The sequence below is a fragment of the Physeter macrocephalus genome, chromosome 3 (genome assembly GCF_002837175.3).
Source record: "Physeter macrocephalus isolate SW-GA chromosome 3, ASM283717v5, whole genome shotgun sequence".
NCBI lineage: Eukaryota > Metazoa > Chordata > Mammalia > Artiodactyla > Physeteridae > Physeter > Physeter macrocephalus.
The window spans coordinates 16,230,934-16,251,945 of NC_041216.1; the positions used below are offsets into that span (position 1 = coordinate 16,230,934).

The 21,012-nt window shown below is 41.4% G+C and overlaps 1 protein-coding gene across 1 annotated transcript in view; it reads left to right on the forward strand.

Annotated features, from left to right (window-relative positions):
- Nucleotides 1–10,354, forward strand: part of FUCA1 (alpha-L-fucosidase 1) — a 24,145-nt gene extending 13,791 nt beyond the window's left edge. The window contains exons 3-8 of the mRNA XM_055083643.1: nt 769–902; nt 2,591–2,696; nt 6,095–6,295; nt 7,583–7,773; nt 9,053–9,152; nt 9,377–10,354. Coding sequence (XP_054939618.1) covers nt 769–902; nt 2,591–2,696; nt 6,095–6,295; nt 7,583–7,773; nt 9,053–9,152; nt 9,377–9,517 — 873 coding nt within the window. The 3' untranslated portion in view covers nt 9,518–10,354. The remainder of the gene's footprint in view (nt 1–768; nt 903–2,590; nt 2,697–6,094; nt 6,296–7,582; nt 7,774–9,052; nt 9,153–9,376) is intronic.
- Nucleotides 10,355–21,012: the final 10,658 nt, after the last annotated feature.

Sequence of the window (21,012 nt, forward strand, 5' to 3'; positions counted from 1 at the left end):
GTTTATTCTTTAATTCTTCTAGGTCTTTGTTAAACATTTCTTGCATCTTCTCGATCTTTGCCTCCATTCTTTTTCTGAGGTCCTGGATCATCTTCACTGTCATTATTCTGAATTCTTTTTCTGGAAGGTTTCCTATCTCCACTTCATTTAGTTGTTTTTCTGGGGTTTTATCTTATTACTTCATCTGGTACATAGCCCTCTGCCTTTTCATCTTGTCTGTCTTTCTGTGAATGTGGTTTTTGTTCCACAGGCTGCAGGACTGTAGTTCTTGCTTCTGCTCGTGTTAAGAACTGTTAATAAATCTTATATGAAACAATAAACCTATATTAATTAATTCAGCTACACAGAAAATGTTACTAATGATTATTTGAGTGATAAGATTTTAGATATTTTATACTTGTCTCTATTTTCTAGTATCTCTTCCATATGTATTCTTATGATTGACAGAAAACATTTTTTAATAGGACTACATGTTATTGAGATAATTGACTTAAAAGACAAAAGATGGTTTAAATGACATTTGGTGTTAAGATATTTATGTATAAAAATAATTTGTTATGTATATTATCAAAAACATAGTAAGCCCAATCATTTTGCTTAAGTGAATGATGAGGTAATTTAAGGAAATGGTTGTGGATCCTGCCCCTCTGCATGCCCTATGGATAAGTTTCACTGAGATGTAAAAATGCTGCAACTGATTTTTCTTAAAATAAATTATTTTTTCTCTGCTTAATGACAGTTGCTGTCCTGTTTTTCTGTTTAAGGAACATACGCTATGGACTCTATCACTCACTCTTAGAATGGTTCCATCCTCTCTACCTACGTGATAAGAAAAATGGCTTCAAAACACAGCATTTTGTCCATGCAAAAACAATGCCAGAGCTATATGACCTTGTTAGCAGGTACAAAACAGAAATTTTTTTGGCCTTATGACCTTCAGCAATGACACCTGAGCTTCTTATAGGATACTGTTAAGTTGAGGGGAAGGGGAAAAGGGGTAGGAAATCAAAATAGTAAAAGTAGTGGTTGTGTTAAGACAAAATATATTTTTTTTCTACTTTTCAGAACTTTCATAATATGGTCATATTGCCTCTATAAATTGAAACAAACAAAACTGAGGATGGTAGTACGTCAAAACTTCAGTTCCCTCCTTACATGCTATTTTCTTTGTCAGGACCTTGAAGAGGGCAGCATGGTCTAACGGACCCTGAAGGGGATTTGGCATCTGGCAGATTTGTATTTGAATTCTGGCTCTTGTTACTTACAGGCCTTAAACAGGTCACCCTTCTGAGCCTCAGATTCTTACTCTGTGAAGTGGGGATAATAATGCCTTCTGTATAGGGCTCAGCATAGTATGTGAAAAGTATTTGTCACTATGCCTCGTACAGAATAATGGTGTTGTTATTACCATTATTCTTAAAATGATGACTTTCACTTTGGCATTTGTCCCTAGTCTTCACCATGTTTTATTCTGAGTTTGCCCTTCTTGCTTCTGGGGGCTCCTAGAGGATGGTGGACCTTTAAAGATTAAGAGGCAGCCATCTCTGCCTGGACTCTCATTGTAGACCAGAAGACAAAAAAACCTCCTTGCATCCAGATGACTTCTCTAAGGAAATAGTAAAGTTTTAAGAGATCAGCATGGGCTTTAAGTCAGAAATCCAGTTCTTTTTTCTTACTGACTGTATAGCCTTGAACAAACTACTTCATCTTTCTAGAACTCAGTTTCTTTATCTGTTTATACATCACAGGGTTGTTGTGAGAATGAATGAGGTAATGAGTATAAAGTGCCTAGTACAGTTTCTCGTACACAGTGGAACACAGACCAACAGTGCTTCTCTCACCTCTCAGACAGGCAGTCATTTTCCTGGAATCAACCTGCTGTCCTAAGTAGTTACGGAGTACAGCACAAGATTAGGCATCAGGCAGATTTGCATGTGGGTTCCAGCTCCTGTTACTTACCAGCTTTGTCACCTAAAACAAAGTACCCTGCTGAGCATTAGGTTCTTGCTTTCTAAAGTGGGAATAATAATGCTTACCTTATAGTTATAAATACACACACACACTCACACCTCATAGGGCTCAGAGTAATAATATGTGAAAGATGCAACTGTGGCTCAAGTGAATTCAATAGACTTTTATAGTCAAAGTTTTGAGTAGTTGTCCCCAAAAATGCATTTGGCGGAACAGTTCAAGCTCTTAATACATCTTAAAAGCAGAAACATTAATCCTATAGTTCTAGAGCACCACTCTTTTCATTGGAATTAGTTACCGGAAGGAAACCAAATTGTATACACACTGATTACAACTCTACTTTTTAAGTTAAGACATTAAAAAGAAAAAGATTAGGAAGAAATACACCAAAGTGCTGTGTATTAAACAGTGGTTGTGTTAGCTAAGGGGTTTGTGTGTGTGTCTGTGTTGTCATTTTTGTCTCTTTAGTTTTCCACCTTCTCTGCACTGCGGTAGTTTTTTGGTACTTTCCAAATAGGAGAAAATTAATTTTTAAATATTTGTTGCAAAGATAGATCCGTAAGACTTTACTATGAATGGATTCAGATAATAAACATTGTTCTCATTGTTTGTCTCTCAGGTACAAACCTGACTTGATTTGGTCTGATGGAGAGTGGGAATGTCCTGATACTTATTGGAACTCTACAAATTTTCTTGCTTGGCTCTACAATGATAGCCCAGTTAAGGTACATGATTATATGACTTATCTCTCTGTTATGATAAAAGAAAATGTGAGGAACCAAGATCCGGAGTAATAGCAATAATGACAACAGCAACAATAATAAATAGTAATATCAACGTGGGTGTGGTAAGGATCAGGGAACTTAGTGGATGTTAAAGGTTTCTCCATTAATTCTTTTTTGGCCCCTTACTTGGAGTATAATCTTTCTTCTTCTCCTTTAATTCTCGATTTTTACAGGATAGTTTTAAATCTTCTTAAATTTAAGTAGGCTGGAAATAGTATGTAGAAGTCCCAGACCACCGTAGAGAAAATAAACTATTAAGTAAACAGACATTATAAATGAGAAAACCACCCCCAAAATTAATATATAAAACATGTAAAATTAAATGATAAGAATAAAATGTGAATATCTATGACTTCACCTACTCTATGTTGATTATGTAGTTTAACTCTTAAGGGGAAATTTCATTTCCCTTATATTCCAAATTCTTTTTTTTTAATTAATTAACTTATTTTATTTTTTTGGCTGTGTTGGGTCTTCGTTGCTGTGCGCCAGCTTTCTCTAATTGAGGCAAGCAGGGGCTACTCTTTGTTGTGGTGCACAGGCTTCTCATTGCAGTGGCTTCTCTTGTTGCAGAGCGCAGGCTCTAGGTGCATGAGCTTCAGTAGTTGTGGCACACGGGCTCAGTAGCTGTGGCTCACGGGCTCAGTAGCTGTGGCTCATGGGCTCTAGCACGCAGGCTCTGTAGTTGTGGCACACGGGCTTAGTTGCCGTGGATGGCATGTGGAATTTTCCCGGACCAGGGCTCGAACCTGTGTCCCCTGCATTGGCAGGTGGATTCTTAACCACTGTGCCACCAGGGGAGTCCCTCCAAATTCCTGAGGGAACTTTGCCTACCTTGTCCTCTCCCCCATAATCAACACTATTACGCTGCACAATAGCTGCCCATTTAAAGTTTGTATTTCAATACACTTACAAAGCAGCAGACATCTTAATCTTCACTATAGAAGATTTCAAAAATTTTACATATTCTAGATTTGTTGTGGATTTTAAAAATCTAAGTATAAGACCAGTTTGGGGCTTCCCTGGTGGCGCAATGGTTGAGAGTCCGCCTGCCGATGCAGGGGATGCGGGTTCGTGCCCCGGTCCGGGAAGGTCCCATATGCCACGGAGCAGCTGGGCCCGTGAGCCATGGCCGCTGGGCCTGCGTGTCCGGAGCCTGTGCCCCGCAACGGGAGAGGCCACAGCAGTGAGAGGCCCGCGTACCACAAAAAAAAAAAAAAAAAAAAAAATGACCAGTTTGAACTGAGCTTTCTTGGTAGATTCATAAACCTCTACGGATCTCATTGGGTAAATATTACTAAATTCAGAAAATGGAGAGAAAGAAAAAAGGAAATATCCTATGTGACAAATTGAAGCAAATTCAGATTGGTTTTCTGGGACTTGCGAGATGTGTGGGGACCTCTAGTGGTGCAGTATTATGGTTCTTCCCCGATGGTCCTCAGGCTGGGGTGGCTCCGTTGTGGATCCTTGGGTGGGACACCGCAGACCCTATTCTACCCACTCTTGTTCTGAATGCTTTCTCACGCATGGGGAAAGAGGGTTGTTTTGGAGATATACTCACGTTAGGAAAGTACTTTTAGGAGAAATAGTCCCTTCTCCTTATTCTCCATTCTCTCTAGTTCCCACGTGGCTCACTCCTGAGCTCTCCGCAGGTCTTCCCTGGGAGGTCACCTTCCCCGTCACCCTATCTAAAATTGCTGCATGCCCCTGTCACACTGTATGTCTTTCTTTGCTTTATCTTTCTCTTACCACTAAGATATTGATAGTGGCCTAACATATTTCAGATATCATTTACCTCATTACTATCTGTCTCCCTCACTAAAGTGTCAGCTTTGTGAGGGCAAGCGTTTGGGTCTGTTCACTGCTATGTCCCCAACCCCACGAACAGTACTTGGCCCAGTTAGGTGCATAGTAAGTATTGGTGCAATGCAAACTAAATCTGGCTCCTGGCAATTTATATTCTTTCCTGGAAGAAGCAAGAAACACTCCTGGATCAGTGTTCCCTGTTTATGTTCATTCCTAACTCTGCTGGGATGTCACATTATAATTTTTCTCCTCAGCTAGTCTCTGCTGGATTTCTGAGGGCAAGAACTGTGTTTTATTTACCCTAGATAACCCAGTATGAGCCTCATAGTAGTATTTTTTTTAACACTTATTTATTTATTTATTTGGCTGCGTCAGGCCTTAGTTGCAGTACGCGGGCTCAGTAGTTGAGGCACGCGAGCTCTCTAGTTGTGGCACGCGAGCTCTAGGGCACACGGGCTTAGTTAACCCACAGCGTGTGGGATCTTAGTTCCCCGACCAGGGATCGAACCTGCATCCCCTGCATTGGAAGGTGGCTTGTTAACCACTGGATGGCCAGGGAAGTCCCTTATAGTAGTAGTAAACATTTACATTAAGTTATTCCATGTAAGGATTTCTCAAAGTTCAGCAAAACCTTGAGGGAAGGAAAAGAATGTTTGATTTTTTCTTACCTAAGTAAAGAAAGTCAGGGTTGTATAGTGGAAAGCATCCTGGGCTGGGTTCAAATACCTGATTCACAGGCCCAGCTTTCTGAAACTCTGCCTGGGGATGTGACCTCGGGCAAGTCTCCTCCTCTCCATTTCTCCTCTGATAGAATAAGTGGTTTACTAAATGATTTAAACAAGCCATTCCAGCTCTGACATTACACATTGCTAGGCCAGGGTTTCTCAGCCTCGGTACTATTGACATTCGGGGCTGGATATTTCTTTGATGTGAGGGCACTATCCTGTGTGTTGTAAGATGTTTAGAAGCATCCCTGGTCTCCACCCACTAGGTGGCAGTAGCACCACCCCCAGTTGTGACAACCAAAAAAACTGTCTCTAGATTTTGCTAAAAGTCTTGTCCAGGGCAAAATGGCCCCCAGTTAAGAAACACTGCTCTCGGGCTTCCCTGGTGGCGCAGTGGTTAAGAATCTGCCTGCCAATGTAGGGGACACGGTTCGATCCCTGGCCCAGGAAGATCTCACATGCTGTGGAGCAGCTAAGCCCGTGTGCCACAGCTACTGAGCCTGTGCTCTAGAGCCCGTGCGCCACAACTACTGAGCCTGCGTGCCACAGCTACTGAATCCCGCACGCCTAGAGCCTGTGAACCACAACGAAGTGTACCCCCCACTCTCCGCAACTAGAGAAAGCCCGCGCACGGCAATGAAGATCCAACACAGCCAAAAATAAAATAAAATTTAAAAAAAAAGAAACACTGCTCTCGACTAAGTCTGCTTCTTGCTTCCAAGTAGGCACCTAATATATCAAACTGTGTTACGTAAGGAAGCTAAGTGATTTTACCCCCGATGACCCAGGTACTCCTTCCTCCTTTAGGATTTTGTCGTAGTAAATGACCGATGGGGTCAGAACTGTTCCTGTCACCATGGAGGATACTACAACTGTCAAGATAAATTCAAGCCAGAGACCTTGCCAGATCACAAGTGGGAGATGTGCACCTCAATAGACAAGCTGTCCTGGGGCTATCGTCGCAACATGGCAATGGCTGACATCGCAAGTGAATCTCGAATCATTTCGGTAAGAGCACCTGTGAGGTAGTGATTTGTTAACTGCCCTCTGACTAAGAGTGGTGGAAGCACTGTGGATGGAAGTGCAGGCTGATAGATCCCTTTAGGGTTATTGAACACACTCATAAAACCTGTCCTAAGGAACTAGGTATAATTAAGAAGAGTTCTGTACAGAGATGTTCTTCCCAGGATTATTTTCAGCTTGACATTTGGGTTGTTTCAATTTCTTGCAACCATAAAGGAATAATTATGTAGATTTAGGGATTTTCCTTAACCATTAAAATGTTTCTGAATGTAATATGGATTAATGCTTAGAGGGTTGGTGTAGTATCACAACTATATAGAATTAACTGCATAGGAAAAACACCAAAAGGAAACATCAAAAGTTAATGGTGTGGGGCTTCCCTGGTGGCGCAGTGGTTGAGAGTCGGCCTGACGACGCAGGGGACACAGGTTCGTGCCCCGGTCCGGGAAGATCCCACATGCCGCGGAGCGGCTGGGCCCGTGAGCCATGGCCGCTGAGCCTGTGCGTCCGGATCCTGTGCTCCGCAACGGGAGAGGCCACAGCAGTGAGAGGCCCGTGTACTGCCAAAAAAAAAAAAAAAGCTAATGGTGTGGTGTCTTTGGGGTACTATAACAAAACCTCCTTTTTAAAATATTCTGTATGTAGCCTTAATTTTTCTGGGCTGCCTTGAAGTGCTACCGTTTGAGGTCACACTAAACACACACGCATCCCACTCCAAAAATCTTAAAGAATGTTTACAGCATGTTTTCCTGAAGGGGCAGCATGCACATTTATATAGCCCACCACATACAAAGTGTCCTGAAATTCATCAGCTCTCTTCTACCTCCCCAGAGTCTCCACAGCACCTGCTCTAAATCTCTCCTGTCTGACCCCTGCATTCTCTCTGGTTGGCTCCATGGGATTCCTTCACGGCCAAGTGCTTTGTTTTCAGTTCCCTGCTCACACTCTGTGCTTCGGACACACGACCCTTCCCACTGCATATGGCACCACAGCAGGTGCCGGTTCACCGGGAATTGCCTGTGATTACTCCCTGGAATTCAAGTTAATATATTTCTGTACCTTGTAGCAGGATTTTAAAATTTTCTCATAGAAGCCCATCCTGCTTTTATAATGACAAAAATATATAGTATTTTCCAAAGGGTAAAGGATATTCACAAAACAGAGGGAGAATGTAGCCTAGATTCTTTTTCTTCCCTTCATCTGTGTGTGTTCTAAGCATTTCTCCAGTCTTGGCATTCAGAGCTGGGATTTCCTTGTTTCTGTTCTCTCCAGGAACTGATTCAGACAGTAAGTTTGGGAGGCAACTATCTTCTCAACATTGGACCAACTAAAGATGGACTGATTGTTCCCATCTTCCAAGAAAGGCTTCTTGCTGTTGGGAAGTGGCTGAGCATCAATGGGGAGGCTATCTATGCCTCCAAACCATGGAGGGTACAATCTGAAAAAAACACGACCTCTGTGTGGTGAGTCTAGTCTTCTGTTACGTGCAGGAATGGGATGTGGCCCATCCTGAGCTGGCATCTTCTTGGGTCCACAGTGGTACAAGCCAGGCTGGGAGTCATCTTGAGGAAATGCAAAAGCGGTCCTTTTGCTATTAAATTTGTGCCCAGGTTTATGTTTTATGCCCCAGGGTATCTTTGACTAGTAAGGGAGGCCGAAGGCTTGGTGAAAAAAGAAAGAGCTACAAAGTATCAGTCAATTTGCTTGACAGTGTTACCCCACCTCCTAAAAATACTAATAGCTGATATTTGTACAACATCCACAATATGCAGGCTTCGTTCTAAATTCTTTCCCCTAGTTTAATCCCCTCAACAATCCCACCAAGTTGATACTATCATTATCAGGTTACAAGCGAGAAAGCAGACTCAGGGCAAGAATATCACTTGCCTAGAATTACAGAGCTGCTAAATGGAGAAGTCATGATTCATACTTGGATTGTGGATCTAGTTATTTGATCTTGCGCTTCAATTTTTTTCGACTGCAAAATGGGGTGATGATACGTAACTTCCTAGAGTGTTTGTGAGGGTTAAATGAGATAACATATGTAAAGTATCAGCAGAGTGCCAGGCACTAACTAACTGCTCAGTGAAAGACCTCTGTAAGTGTTATACCAGAGAGCAGCGGTCTTTGGATCAGGGGAAACACTTTCATCCTTCTGTTTTGGATGAGTTTCTATTTAGTGATTTTCACCCTCTTCTCTAAGCATGGTGAAATCTCAGAACAACAAACTTGTCTTGGGAATTCCCTGCCGGTCCAGTGGTTAGGACTCTGCGCTTTCACTGCCGTGGGCCAGGGTTTGATCCCTGCTCGGGGAACTAAGATCCTGCAAGCTGTGTTGGGTGGCCAAAAATTTAAAAAATTTAAAACAAAAACCCAAATTTTTCTTCGTTGCACACCTTGCCCTTGTTATATCCTTGACTGTTTTCGTATGGATTTGGAGTCAAAGAATGATTTGAATAATGAGGCAAATGGCTCCAGTGTGAGATAACTAGTATAAGAGTTAAAATTTTTTAAAGAAAACTTAGAACCCCGTAGAGAGAGAAAATGGAAGATATCACCAGAAAGAATCTTCCAGGGCTGCTTTCTTCCCACAGACCTTAATTGGTATCGAGTTATTAGTGCTTCCTCGTAGCAGTGACTGAAGGTCTTGGAATTGGTAGATAATTGAAAGGGGAACGTATAAGGTCATGTGGCAGGGTAATAAGCCAGGTATCTTTGACAATGATGTTTCTTTTTTCCCAGCTATACCTCAAAAGGATCAGCTGTTTATGCCATTTTCCTGCACTGGCCAGAAGATGGAATCTTAAGCCTTAAATCCCCCATAACTACTTCGACTACAGAGGTAAAGAGCCTCAGTCAGTCTTGTCAGAGATGTAACTTTTTGTAAAGGAATTGGCAAGCCTTCTCTAATTCTTCCTTCCTTCCCCAGGTTTCTCCCATATTTATTCCCCTTTTGGACTGTCTTCCCTGCCATGGCCCAGCATAGTTGTTTCCCACCATGTTCAGGCCACATTCTGTGCTCATCAGTGCATTAATATTTTTTCGATTCCCTTTTGCTTTCTGCAGGTAACAATGCTGGGAATCGAAAAGCATGTGAAGTGGTCCCCAAATCCAGGTAAAGGTCTCCTCGTGTACCTGCCCCAGTTACCACCCTCTGCTCTTCCAACTGAGTTTGCTTGGACTGTAAAGCTGACAGGAGTGGAGTGATCATTGGAGTTCAACAAGAAAGAGACACTGCCTACACTTTGATTTTCCTCGTATAGTACCATCACTGTAATAAACTACTCCTGTCTACTTGCACATCTCTTTTCCAACGCATTTTAATAAAAGGAACAAATTACGTTACGCTGATGTCTTACAGGATCAAAGATCTGAGATCGATTGCTAGCATCTCTCTCTCTGATCAGCAGAAGGGATTGAACAGTTAAGCTCATCCTAACTTTGGGAATTATCTACGATGGAAACTTCACTCCATTCTGTGTTTCATAACCTGCTTGTTTACTCAAATGACTTCAGATCAAAAATAAGCCAAGTCATCCCGTTGCCTATGGGAGGAGCTGAAAAGGATTTGGCAAAATCCACCACATGCTATTTATTTAGCATCAAATTTATTTAGCATCAATTACCGCCACCTACCCCCAGGAGCAGGAGATCCTAGAGGGGAAGGAAAATGCTTCCTAGGCTGCTAATAGTCAGCTTTTTAGAAGTTTCCAAAGCAAACTAAGAGCTCTGAAATTCAGTCTATTTACAGTGATACTATGAAGAAAATGAATGTGATTCTGCCCTGCTTTCTTTAATACAATCAAATAAATAAATTTGTACATCAAATTATTTTCTACCAAAAAAGTATGTTGTAGCTTTCTTCTTCCAGTTTCTATATGGATTGCTTATAGCCTTATGTTTATGTTTTATAAAAAAGTAGAAAGGGGGTAACCTGCCAAGTCTCTTTAATGCAGAGAAAAGAAAGTAATTCCTTTGGTTCTTCTACTCCTCACTTCTAGTACCATTCTTTTGAGGTGACTGTCAGTTCACCCTCTTTAATTGTTATAGATCTAATAAAGTTTTCTGTTTCTTTTTGTGTGTGTGTGGTACGCGGCCTCTCACTGTTGTGGCCTCTCCCGTTGCAGAGCACAGGCTCCGGATGCACAGGCTCAGCAGCCATGGCTCACGGGCCCAGCCACTCCGCGGCATGTGGGATCTTCCCGGACCAGGGCACGAACCCGTGTCCCCTGCATCAGCAGGCGGACTCTCAACCACTGTGCCACCAGGGAAGCCCTCTGTTTCTTTTTTATTTACTACATGTATTTGGAAATCCTTAGCCTGCATTTACAGAAAATTTGTTTTTCTCAAGCACATATGAAACATTTACAAATGTAAATACCAAAGACGCAATATCATACGGACTATATAGTATGTCTGCAACGTATTTAAAGGAACATAAAAACTTGGAGGAAAAAACCTATGTTTGGAAATTTTAAAACACACGTCTAAATACTTATTGATCAAAGAAAGCACCATATGGGGAGTTAGAAAATACTTAGAATGATAATGAAAACACTGTGCATTGAAACTTGTGAAATGTAGGTTTAAAAAAAAGTCTTTAGAGAGGGTTCTGGAAAGATGGCAGAAGAGGAATCACCAAGAATCTGTCTCCTCACCTAGACAACAATTGCACTGGCAGAATCTGAGGTAACTGTGTAACTATTTTAATGTAACTATTTTGAAACTCTGGAGTCTAAGGAAGGCTTGCAACTTCCAAAGGAAGAATTGGATGGTAAATTCCGGTAAATTCTGTTCAATTTCAGCTACCCATCCCTCATCCCTAGTCATGGAGTAGGCAGCTGTGTGTGTGTTCTTGGAGCAACTTACACCCAGCTTGTGAGAGCCAAGCTGGGCAAAAGGACCCTGTCTTCCAAATGTCAGGGATTTGTGCTCTGATTGCTGCTTTTGACCACAGAGTTACAGGCAGAGAGGTGGGCAAGCCATTGTTGTACCTTCCCCATTGTTGCAAGCCCCTCCTCCAACAGCTAAAGTAACTTCCAGAGGATTTAAAGGGCTGGTGCTCTTTTTCCCCCCTTTTGTATTTTCCCCCTTTTGGGAGCTAGACATTAAAGGTTAGGAAATTCAAAAACAACTGCTTATGTGGGGAATATTAGAAAGCGACCATGCATGCCTAGGGAAAGAGTCAGAAAAGGCCTGAGAAGATCTCAAGTTTACACCTCTAGCTTATCCTTGGCACAGAGACAGCCTACAACAATCAAAAAGGAAAAAAAAGCAATGAACAAAAACTACAAAAAACAGCAAACCCTGGGGAAGGGGAAGGGTCTGATTTCCAGAGTTGCCATATTATTAGATTCAAATGTCCAGTTTTCAACAACAAGAACAACAACAACAACACAATCACAAGACATACAAAGAAACATGAAAGTATGGCCCATTCAAAAGAAAGTAGTAAATCAACAGAAACTATTCCTGGAAAAGAACTGATGGCAGATATACTAGACAAAAACTTTAAAATAACTGTTTTTAAAATGTGCAAATAACTAAAGGAAGATGTGGAGAAAGTCAAGAAAATGATGTATGAGTGAAATGAATGTATCAATAAAGAGACAAAAAGCCTAAAAATAAAAATTCTGGAGTTGAAAAGTATAATAACTGAAATGAAAATTTCACTAAAGGGATTCAAAGGCAGAGTTGAGTAGGCAGAAGAAAGAACAGTGAACTTGATGATAGGACAGTGGAAATTATTGAGTCTGAGGAGCAGAAAGAAAAAAGATTGAAGAAAAGATCATATATTTGGCCATGAATTAGTCTCAGTAGATTTTTTTAAATAGGTATTTTTCATAGTATCTTCTATGACCACAACTAGGTGAAGTTAGATATCAATAACAGGGAAAACTGGAAAATTCACCAAATTGTGGAAATAAACAATGCACTCTTAAACAACCAATGTATCAAAAAAGAGATCACAGGGAAAATTAGAAAATACTTAGAGATGAATGAAAACAAAAACACAACATACCAAAGCCAGCAAAAGCAGTGCTAAGGGGGAAATTTATTGGTATAAACACGTCCAAAAAAAAAAAAAAGGCGAAAAAGAAGAAGGGAAATTTCAAATCAACCTAAATCTAGAGCTTAAGGAACTAGAAAAAGAAGAATAAACTAAAACTATAACTAGCAGAAGGAAGGAAACAATAAAGATTAGAGCAAGATAAAGAATATAAAAACAATAGAGAAAATCAATGGAACCAAAAGTTGATTCTTTAAAAAGTCAACAAAATGGCAAGCCTGTAGATAAATGGACTAAGAAATAAAGAGAAGAGACTCAAATTACTAAAATTAGAAATGAAGGTGGAGACATTACTACCAATTCCACAGAAATAAAAAGAATTATAAGAAAGAACTATGAACAATTGTATGCCAGCAAATAGGATAACCTAGATGAAAGTGGACAAATTCCTAGAAACACAAAACCTACCAAGACTAAATCATGAAGAAATAGAAAAATCTGAATAGATATATAACTAGTAAGGAGATTGAATCAGTAAAAAGAAATCCCCTGACAAAGAAAAGCCCTGGACCTGATGGCTTCTTTGGTGAATTCTACCAACATTTAAAGAAGAACTAAAAAGAGCTAACACCAATTCTTCTCAAACTTTTCCCAAAAACTGAAGAGGAGGGAACACTTCTTAACTCATTCTATACTACCCTGATACCAAAGCCAGACAAAGACACTACAAGAAAACAAAACTACAGGCCAATATCCCTTATGAACATTAGTACAAAAATCCTCAACAAAATACTATCAAACTGAATCCAACAGTATAGTAAAGGGATTATATGTCCTGACCAACTGGGATTTATTCCTGGAATTCACGTATGGTTCAACATACAGAAATCAATCAGTGTAACACACCACAGTAACAGGATGAAGAAAAAAAACCATGAGAGCACCTCAATTGATGATGAACAAGCATTTGACAAAATTTAACACCTTTGCATGACAAAAACACTGAACAAACTAGGAACAGAAGAAAACTACCTACTGAATACAAGTCATATATGAAAAAACTACATCAGACATCATACTCAAGGGTGAAAGACTGACAGCTTTTCTTCCAGGATCAAGAACAGGACAAGAATTCCCACTTTCATCATATTAAACATAGTACTTAGAGTTTTAGCCAGAGCAACTAGGCAAGAAAAATAAAAGCCATCCAAATTGGAAATGAATTACAAGTATCTCTGTTTGCAGATGATATGATCTTATATATAGAAAACCCTAAAGATTCCACACAAAAAAATCTGTTAGTTACAACAGTAATCAAAACAGAATGGTACTTGCATAAAGCAGACATGTAGACCAATGGAATGAAAGAGAAACCAGAAATAAATTCTCACATATATGGACAAATTATTTTTGACAAGTGTGCCAAGACCACTCAATGGGGAAAGGACAGTCTTTTCAAAAAATGATGCTGAGAAAACTGGATATCCATATGCAAAGAATGAAGTTAGACCCTAACCTGACACCATACAAAAGTTAACTCAGAACAAATCAAATATCTACATGTAAGACCTAAAACAATACAACTCTTCAAAGAAAACATAAGACAAAACTTTCATGATATGGATTTGCAAGTGCTTTATTGGCTATGCCACCAAAGGCACAGACAACAAAAGAAAAAATAGACAAAAAGACTTCATGAAAATTTTAAAATCTTGTGCATTAAAAGGCACTCTCAAGAGAGTTTTTAAAAAAAGCAACCCCCAGAATGACAGATAATATTTGCAAATCATATATCTGATATGGGATTAATATCCAGAATACATAGTGAGATACTAAAATTCAATTAACAACAACAAAAAAGTAATTCAAAAATGGGCAAAGGGGGGCTTCCCTGGTGGCGCAGTGGTTGAGAGTCTGCCTGCTGATGCAGGGGACACGGGTTCGTGCCCCGGTCCGGGATGATCCCACATGCCGCGGAGTGGCTGGGCCTGTGAGCCATGGCCGCTGAGCCTGCGCATCCGGAGCCTGTGCTCCGCAACGGGAGAGGCCACAACAGTGAGAGGCCCATGTACCGAAAAAAAAAAAAAAGGCAAAGGACTTGAATAGACATTTTTCCAAAGAAGATATACAAATGGGCAATAAGACATGAAAGATATTCAAAATTACTAAGCACTTCCGGAGCCTGTGCCCCGCAACGGGAGAGGCCACAACAGTGAGAGGCCCATGTACCGAAAAAAAAAAAAAAGGCAAAGGACTTGAATAGACATTTTTCCAAAGAAGATATACAAATGGGCAATAAGACATGAAAGATATTCAAAATTACTAAGCACTAGGGCAATGCAAATTAAAACCGCAGTGAGATACCACTTCATTAGGATAGCTATTATCAAAAAACAAAAGCCAGAAAATAACAAGTGTTGGCAAAAATATGGAGAAATTGGAACTGTTGTGCGTTACTGGTGGGAATGTAAAATGGTGCAGCTGGTTGCAGAAAACGGTATAGCAGTTTCCGAAAAATTAAACACAAAACTACCACATGGTCCAGCAATTCCACTTTTGGGATATATACCCAAAAGAACTGAAAACAGAATCTCAAAGAGATTATTTGTAGACCCATGTGCATAGCAGCATTATTCACAATAGCTAAAACATGGAAGTGTATATATATGTAGTTGATTCTTGAACAATATGGGTTTGAACTGTGCAAGTCCATTTATATGCAAATTTTAAAAATAAATACTACAGTACTAACCCAATCAAAAATGGGCAGAAGACCTAAATAGACATTTCTCCAAAGAAGACATACAGATGACCAAAAGGCACATGAAAAGATACTCATCATTGCTAATTATTAGAGAAATGCAAATCAAAACTACAATGAGGTACCACCTCACACCGGTCAGAATGCGTATCATTAAAGTCTACAAATAACAAATGCTGGAGATGGTGTGGAGAAAAAGGAACCCTCTTACAGTGTTGGTGGGAATGTAAACTGGCACAGCCACTATGGAAGACAGTATGGAGGTTCCTCAAAAAACTAAAAATAGAGCTGCCATATGATCCAGCAATCCTACTCTTGGGCATATATCTGGAAAAAAACTATAATTAAAAAAGATACATGCACCCCTATGTTCATAGCAGCACTATTTACAATAGCCAAGACACAGAAACAGCCTGAATGTCCGTTGACAGATGAATGGATAAAGAAGATGTGGTGTGTATAGTTGGGAATTCCCTGGTGGTCCAGTGGTTAGGACTCTGCCCTGTCACTGCCAAGGGCCCCGGGTTTGATCCCTGTTTGAGCCAAAAAAAAAAAAAAAAAAAAGATGTGATATACATATATATAGATACATGTATCTATATATCCACAATGGACTACTACTCAGCCATAAAAAAGAATGAAATAATGGCATTTGCATCAGCATGGATGGACCTAGAGATTATCATACTAAGTGAAGTAAGTCAGACAGAGAAAGACAAATACCATATGACATCCCTTATATGTAGAATCTAAAATATGACACAGATGAACTTATCTACAAAACAGAAACAGACTCACAGACATATAGAACAGACTTGTGGTTGCCAAGAGGGAGGGAGGGTGGGGAGGGATGGGCTAGGAGTTTGGGATTAGCAGATGCAAACTATTAGATATAGAATGGATAAACAACAGGGTCCTACTGTATAGCACCGGGAACTATATTCAGTATCCTGTAATAAACCATAATGGAAAAGAATATGGGGCAGAAGGGTGGCCATTGGGGCCGTTGAGGCAGCGGCAGCTCCGGGCACCGTGGCTCCAGAAGGAAGCAGTGCCGTGTCCCAGGCCGGGGCTCTGCTGCAAGCCTGGCGGGGGGCTGGACAGGAGCCACAGCTTCGTGCACCACATCCGATGGAGCCAGCTTGCCCTGTGCTGCACTGCCCCACGCACGGCCACTGCCCCCAGCCTGGCCTGGCCATCCATGACCCCTGCTCAGCTCCCCGCAGGGATGACTATGACAGGAGGGTGAAGCAGGCGGCCGGGGAGAAGGCGAGGGGGCAGCACAGGCCTGTGCCCACTCGGCCTCAAGAGCCGGACCTGCAGGTGTATCTGCCACTGTAATGGGGGCGGGCAGGTGCGTAACTGTTGGCAAGCGCCCACTGGCGCATGACCATTAGCGCGAGACTGTTGTCGTGCAGCAGTTGGAGATGCTGCTCCGCCACCGGTCAGCCTGGCAGTGATCACGGCAGAGAGCGCAGTGAGAGGAGGATCGGCCTTCTCCCTCCGGCCTCAGGCTGGCGGGTGAGCTGGGAGGCCCAGGGGGGCTGGCTGAGGGCTGTGTCCTGCAGAACTCCAGAGCCCTTGCCACGCCGCCCACTGGCTGGGCCCAGCCCTTGACCTAATGGTGGCAGCAGTCTCCATGGGTCACAGTCCATGGAGGGCTCAGCAACCAAAGTATATGGACACTGCCATTAAGGTGACAGCTTCACCAGCTTCGGTCTCTCCGTTCAAGTTCCTGATTGGTATTTGCTAACATTTGTTTTAGTGGAGGTTTATAGGAACATCGTGACCTGGCCTCAAGAACAAAGGATCTGACCCAAAAGTTTGCAAGAGCTAACCACGCCCCTCCCTCACCTTTCCCATAAACGGGCTTTGCTGAAAGCTTTCAGGGAGTTCAGGGTTTTTAAGACATGAGCCAGCCGCCTCCTTGCATGGCCCTGCACTAAACCTTTCTCTGTTCCAAACTCTGATGTTTCGGTATTGTTTGGCCTCACTGTGCATCGGGCATACGACTTGCTTTTGGTAACACTAACAATCTACAGCAAACATTATACTTAAAGGCGTGATGTTTAGAAAAAAGCTCTTCCAACCAGGTGTGAGATGGGGCACCAAGCATCTCTGTTACTATTCAGTGTTGTTTGGGAAGTCCTAATCAATGCAGTAAAGCAAGTAAAAAAATCAGGGGCGTAAGAATCAGAAAGGATGAAACCACGCAGTCATTGTTCTTGGATGATGGGATTATTCACATACAAAACTTCAAAGAATATATACAAATAAAGTATTAGAATTAGGGGAATTCCCCGGCGGTCTAGTTGTTAGGACTCGGGGCTTTCGCTGCCGGGGCCTGGTTCAATCCCTGGTCTGGGAACTGAGATCCAGCAAGCCTCGAGGCATGGCCAAAGAAAAAGTTATTAGAATTAATAAGATACTTTGGCAGGTTTTTGGATCCATCAATAAAAAGCAATTGCATACCTACAGTCCAGAAACTAGAAAACGATGAAAAAATTCCATTTACCTTAACAAAAGATATAAAATACCTAAAACAAAATTAGCAAAAGTTGTGCAAGAGACTCAACAGCCGAAGTTCCAACTTCTCTTAAGTTTCCAACCGCCATTTCCCACCGGAAGGAGATGGCGGGGCAACAAGATGGCTCCAGGCAGCATCTCAGACCTTTTGGACGCTTTGGCACCCCAGTCTCCCTGATTGTATGGAAGGTTCCCAGTAAATCCTGTTGGGTGAATCCTCAAATAGATCCAACTCCTGGCAAAATCACGGCCCCAGGTGTGTCCTCAACTTGTAAATTTTCCAGTAGATACTGAACGTCTGGAATGCTTCGGGGCGTGATTCCAGGATGATTCTAATGAGAAGAGTAGATCCAAATCCTTATAAATTTCATCCCAAAGAATGGTCCCAACTGTGTCTTCACGACTGCATGCAATGTGTTGAGTAAATCCGTGCTGTTGGGCTTGATTCCAGGATAGTTCCATTGGAAACAGGGAGATCCAACTCCTTACAAACTCAAGTCCCAGACTATGTCTCCAACTCTAAGACTTTTAGATTGCATCTTAAAGTCTGGAGTAAATCCACACTGTAGGACAGGATTCCAGATTCCAGAATGGTTACAATGGAGATTAGTAGGTCTGACTTCTCACAAAATCGAGATCTGAGGTGTGTTGCTTCTTTCAGTGGAATAGCTCAGTGGAGGGTCACAGGCCAGGATGGTTTGCTGTGCAACCACGTGGATGGACCCCCTTACAAAATGGAGGCTCAAGGTGTGTCCCCAACTCTTAAACTTTCTAGATTATATCAAATATCCTTAGGAAGTCTACTATGGAGGATCTTTCTCAGTGGAGAGGAGTAAGTTGAACTCCTTGGGTTTGCCTTCAATTCAAATGTCTCAAATAATTCAGTGCTGGGATTACCAGGCCAGGACTGGATAGTTTGCAGTGAAGAGTGGATTGAACCCCTTACAAAATTGTGGCCCAAGGCATGTCTGGACTTTTCAGCCGGGGACTTTGGGAGGCCACGTCCTCCCATCTTCTGCCATCAAAATATTTTTTCACTGTGCTTATTTTAGAAAACTGATAAAAGTGACTTCCATAGTCTGTTAATGGGCTGAGAATTTTCTGAAGGTGGGCAATCCTGCCACAGTGGCCACCAGGGGACATGTGATGCAGCTGAGGAGACCTTTTCCAGGCCCAAGACACCGCACTTGGGGGGACTTTCTTGGGCCATAGACCCAGCCGGTCAACCTCGAGCAGGTGGAAAGGTGGGACTGGGCCTCTGAGGCCCAATGGACTCTACTGTCAGTCATCTCAGGGACTTTCCCTCAATTTATTTATTATGTTTTTGCCATGTAAAAAACAGCTTTAGTGAGATATAATTCACATTATACAATTCACTCATTTAAAATGTACAATTCAGTGGCTTTTAGTATATTCACAGTGTTGTCAATCATCGACACAATCAATTTTAGAATTTTTTTTTTTTTTTTTTTGTGGTACGCGGGCCTCTCACTGTTGCGGCCTCTCCTATTGCGGAGCACAGGCTCCGGACGCACAGGCTCAGTGGCCATGGCTCACGGGCCCAGCCGCTCCGTGGCATGTGGGGTCTTCGGAGCACAGGGTCCGGACGCACAGGCTCAGTGGCCATGGCTCACGGGCCCAGCCGCTCCGTGGCATGTGGGATCTTCCCGGACCGGGGCACGAACCCGTGTCCCCTGCATCGGCAGGCGGATTCTCAACCACTGCGCCACCAGGGAAGCCCCTAGAATATTTTTATCATCCCCAAAAGAAACCCCGTACCTTTTAGCAGTCACTCTCATCTCCCCTCAACACCCTCCCAGCCCTAGCTAACCACGAATCTACTTCCTATCTCTGTGAATTTGCCTGTTCTAGGTACCTTACACAAGTGGAGGCATACAATATATGGTCTTTTGTGCCTGGCTTCTTTCAGTTAGTATAATTTTTTCAAGGTCGATGCATGTCGTAACACATATCAGTACTTTATTTCTTTTTATGACTGAATAATATTCCATTGTATGGGCACACCACCACATTTTATTTACTTATTCATCACTTAATGGACATTTGGGTTGCTTACACTTTCCAGCTAATTATAAATAGGCTGCTATGAACATCCGTGTACAAGTTTTTTGTGGACATATGTTTTTATTTCTCTTGAGTATATAGAGTGGGATTACTAGGTCAAATGGATTTTTTAAGGCTAATATTCCATTGTACATATATATCACATTTTGTTTATCCATTCACAAGCTGATGAACACCTGAATTGTTTACACCTTTGGGATATGAGAAATGCTGCTATGAACATTGATGAAGAAGTTATTTCTTTGAGTTCCTCCTTTTCAGCTTTCTTGGGTATATACCTAGGAGTGGAATTGCTGGATCGTATGGTAATTTTAAGTTTAGCTTTTTGAGGAATCACCAAACTGTTTTCCACAGCAGCTGCACCATTTATATTCACCATTTATATAGTCATGTATAAAGATTCCAATTTCTCCACATTCTCACCAACACTTATTTTCTGTCTTTTTGACTATAGCCATCCTAGTGGATGGGGGGAGATTCCTTTATTTTCAAACCACTTTTTAACGTTATAATATTCCAGGAAATCCATTTCAAAAAAGTTTTCAGATTTATTGTCCATAAATTTGTATATTAAACAGTGCAGTGTCTTTAATTCTGTCCTCTTGTTTTATTCATGGCTTTTTTGTGTGTGATCAATGTGCTTATACAATGTTGTCAATTTTATTAGTCCCAAAAAGCCAGTTTTCTTTTTTTTTTAATTGGATGATTCCCTCTCAATTGTAACTTTTTTCCCTATATCATTTAATTTTCTACCTTTTATTTTGGCCTTCATTCTACTTACTTGGAGTTTTCCAGTTGTTCTTTTTCTCACATCTTGAATTAAAATAAGATTCTAACTGCAGGTAACCCTAGGCCGACTCTCATACATTTGCTAGAATTACTCTTACAGTAAATATTTACTTAATGTCAGCCATGTACCTGGTATTGTGGGCACCACAGTGAACAACCAGTTAAAGTCTTTGATCCATTTTGAGTTAACTTTTGTATGTGGCATCAGGTAAGGATCCAACTTCATTCTTTTGCATATGGATATCCAATTTTCCCAGCATCATTTGTTGAAAAGACTGTTCTTTCCCCATTGAATGGTCTTGGCATTCTTATTGAAAATTATTTGATCATATATGCAAGGGCTAATTTCTGGATTTTCTATTCTCTTCCATTGGTCTATATGTCCCCCTTTATGCCAGTACCACACCATTTTAATTAACATAGTAAGTTTTGAAATCAGGAAGTGTGAGTGCTCCAACTTGGTTCTTTTTTTAAAGAACATGTTGGCTATTCAAGGTCCTTGAGATTCCTTATGAAATGTAGCATTTTTTT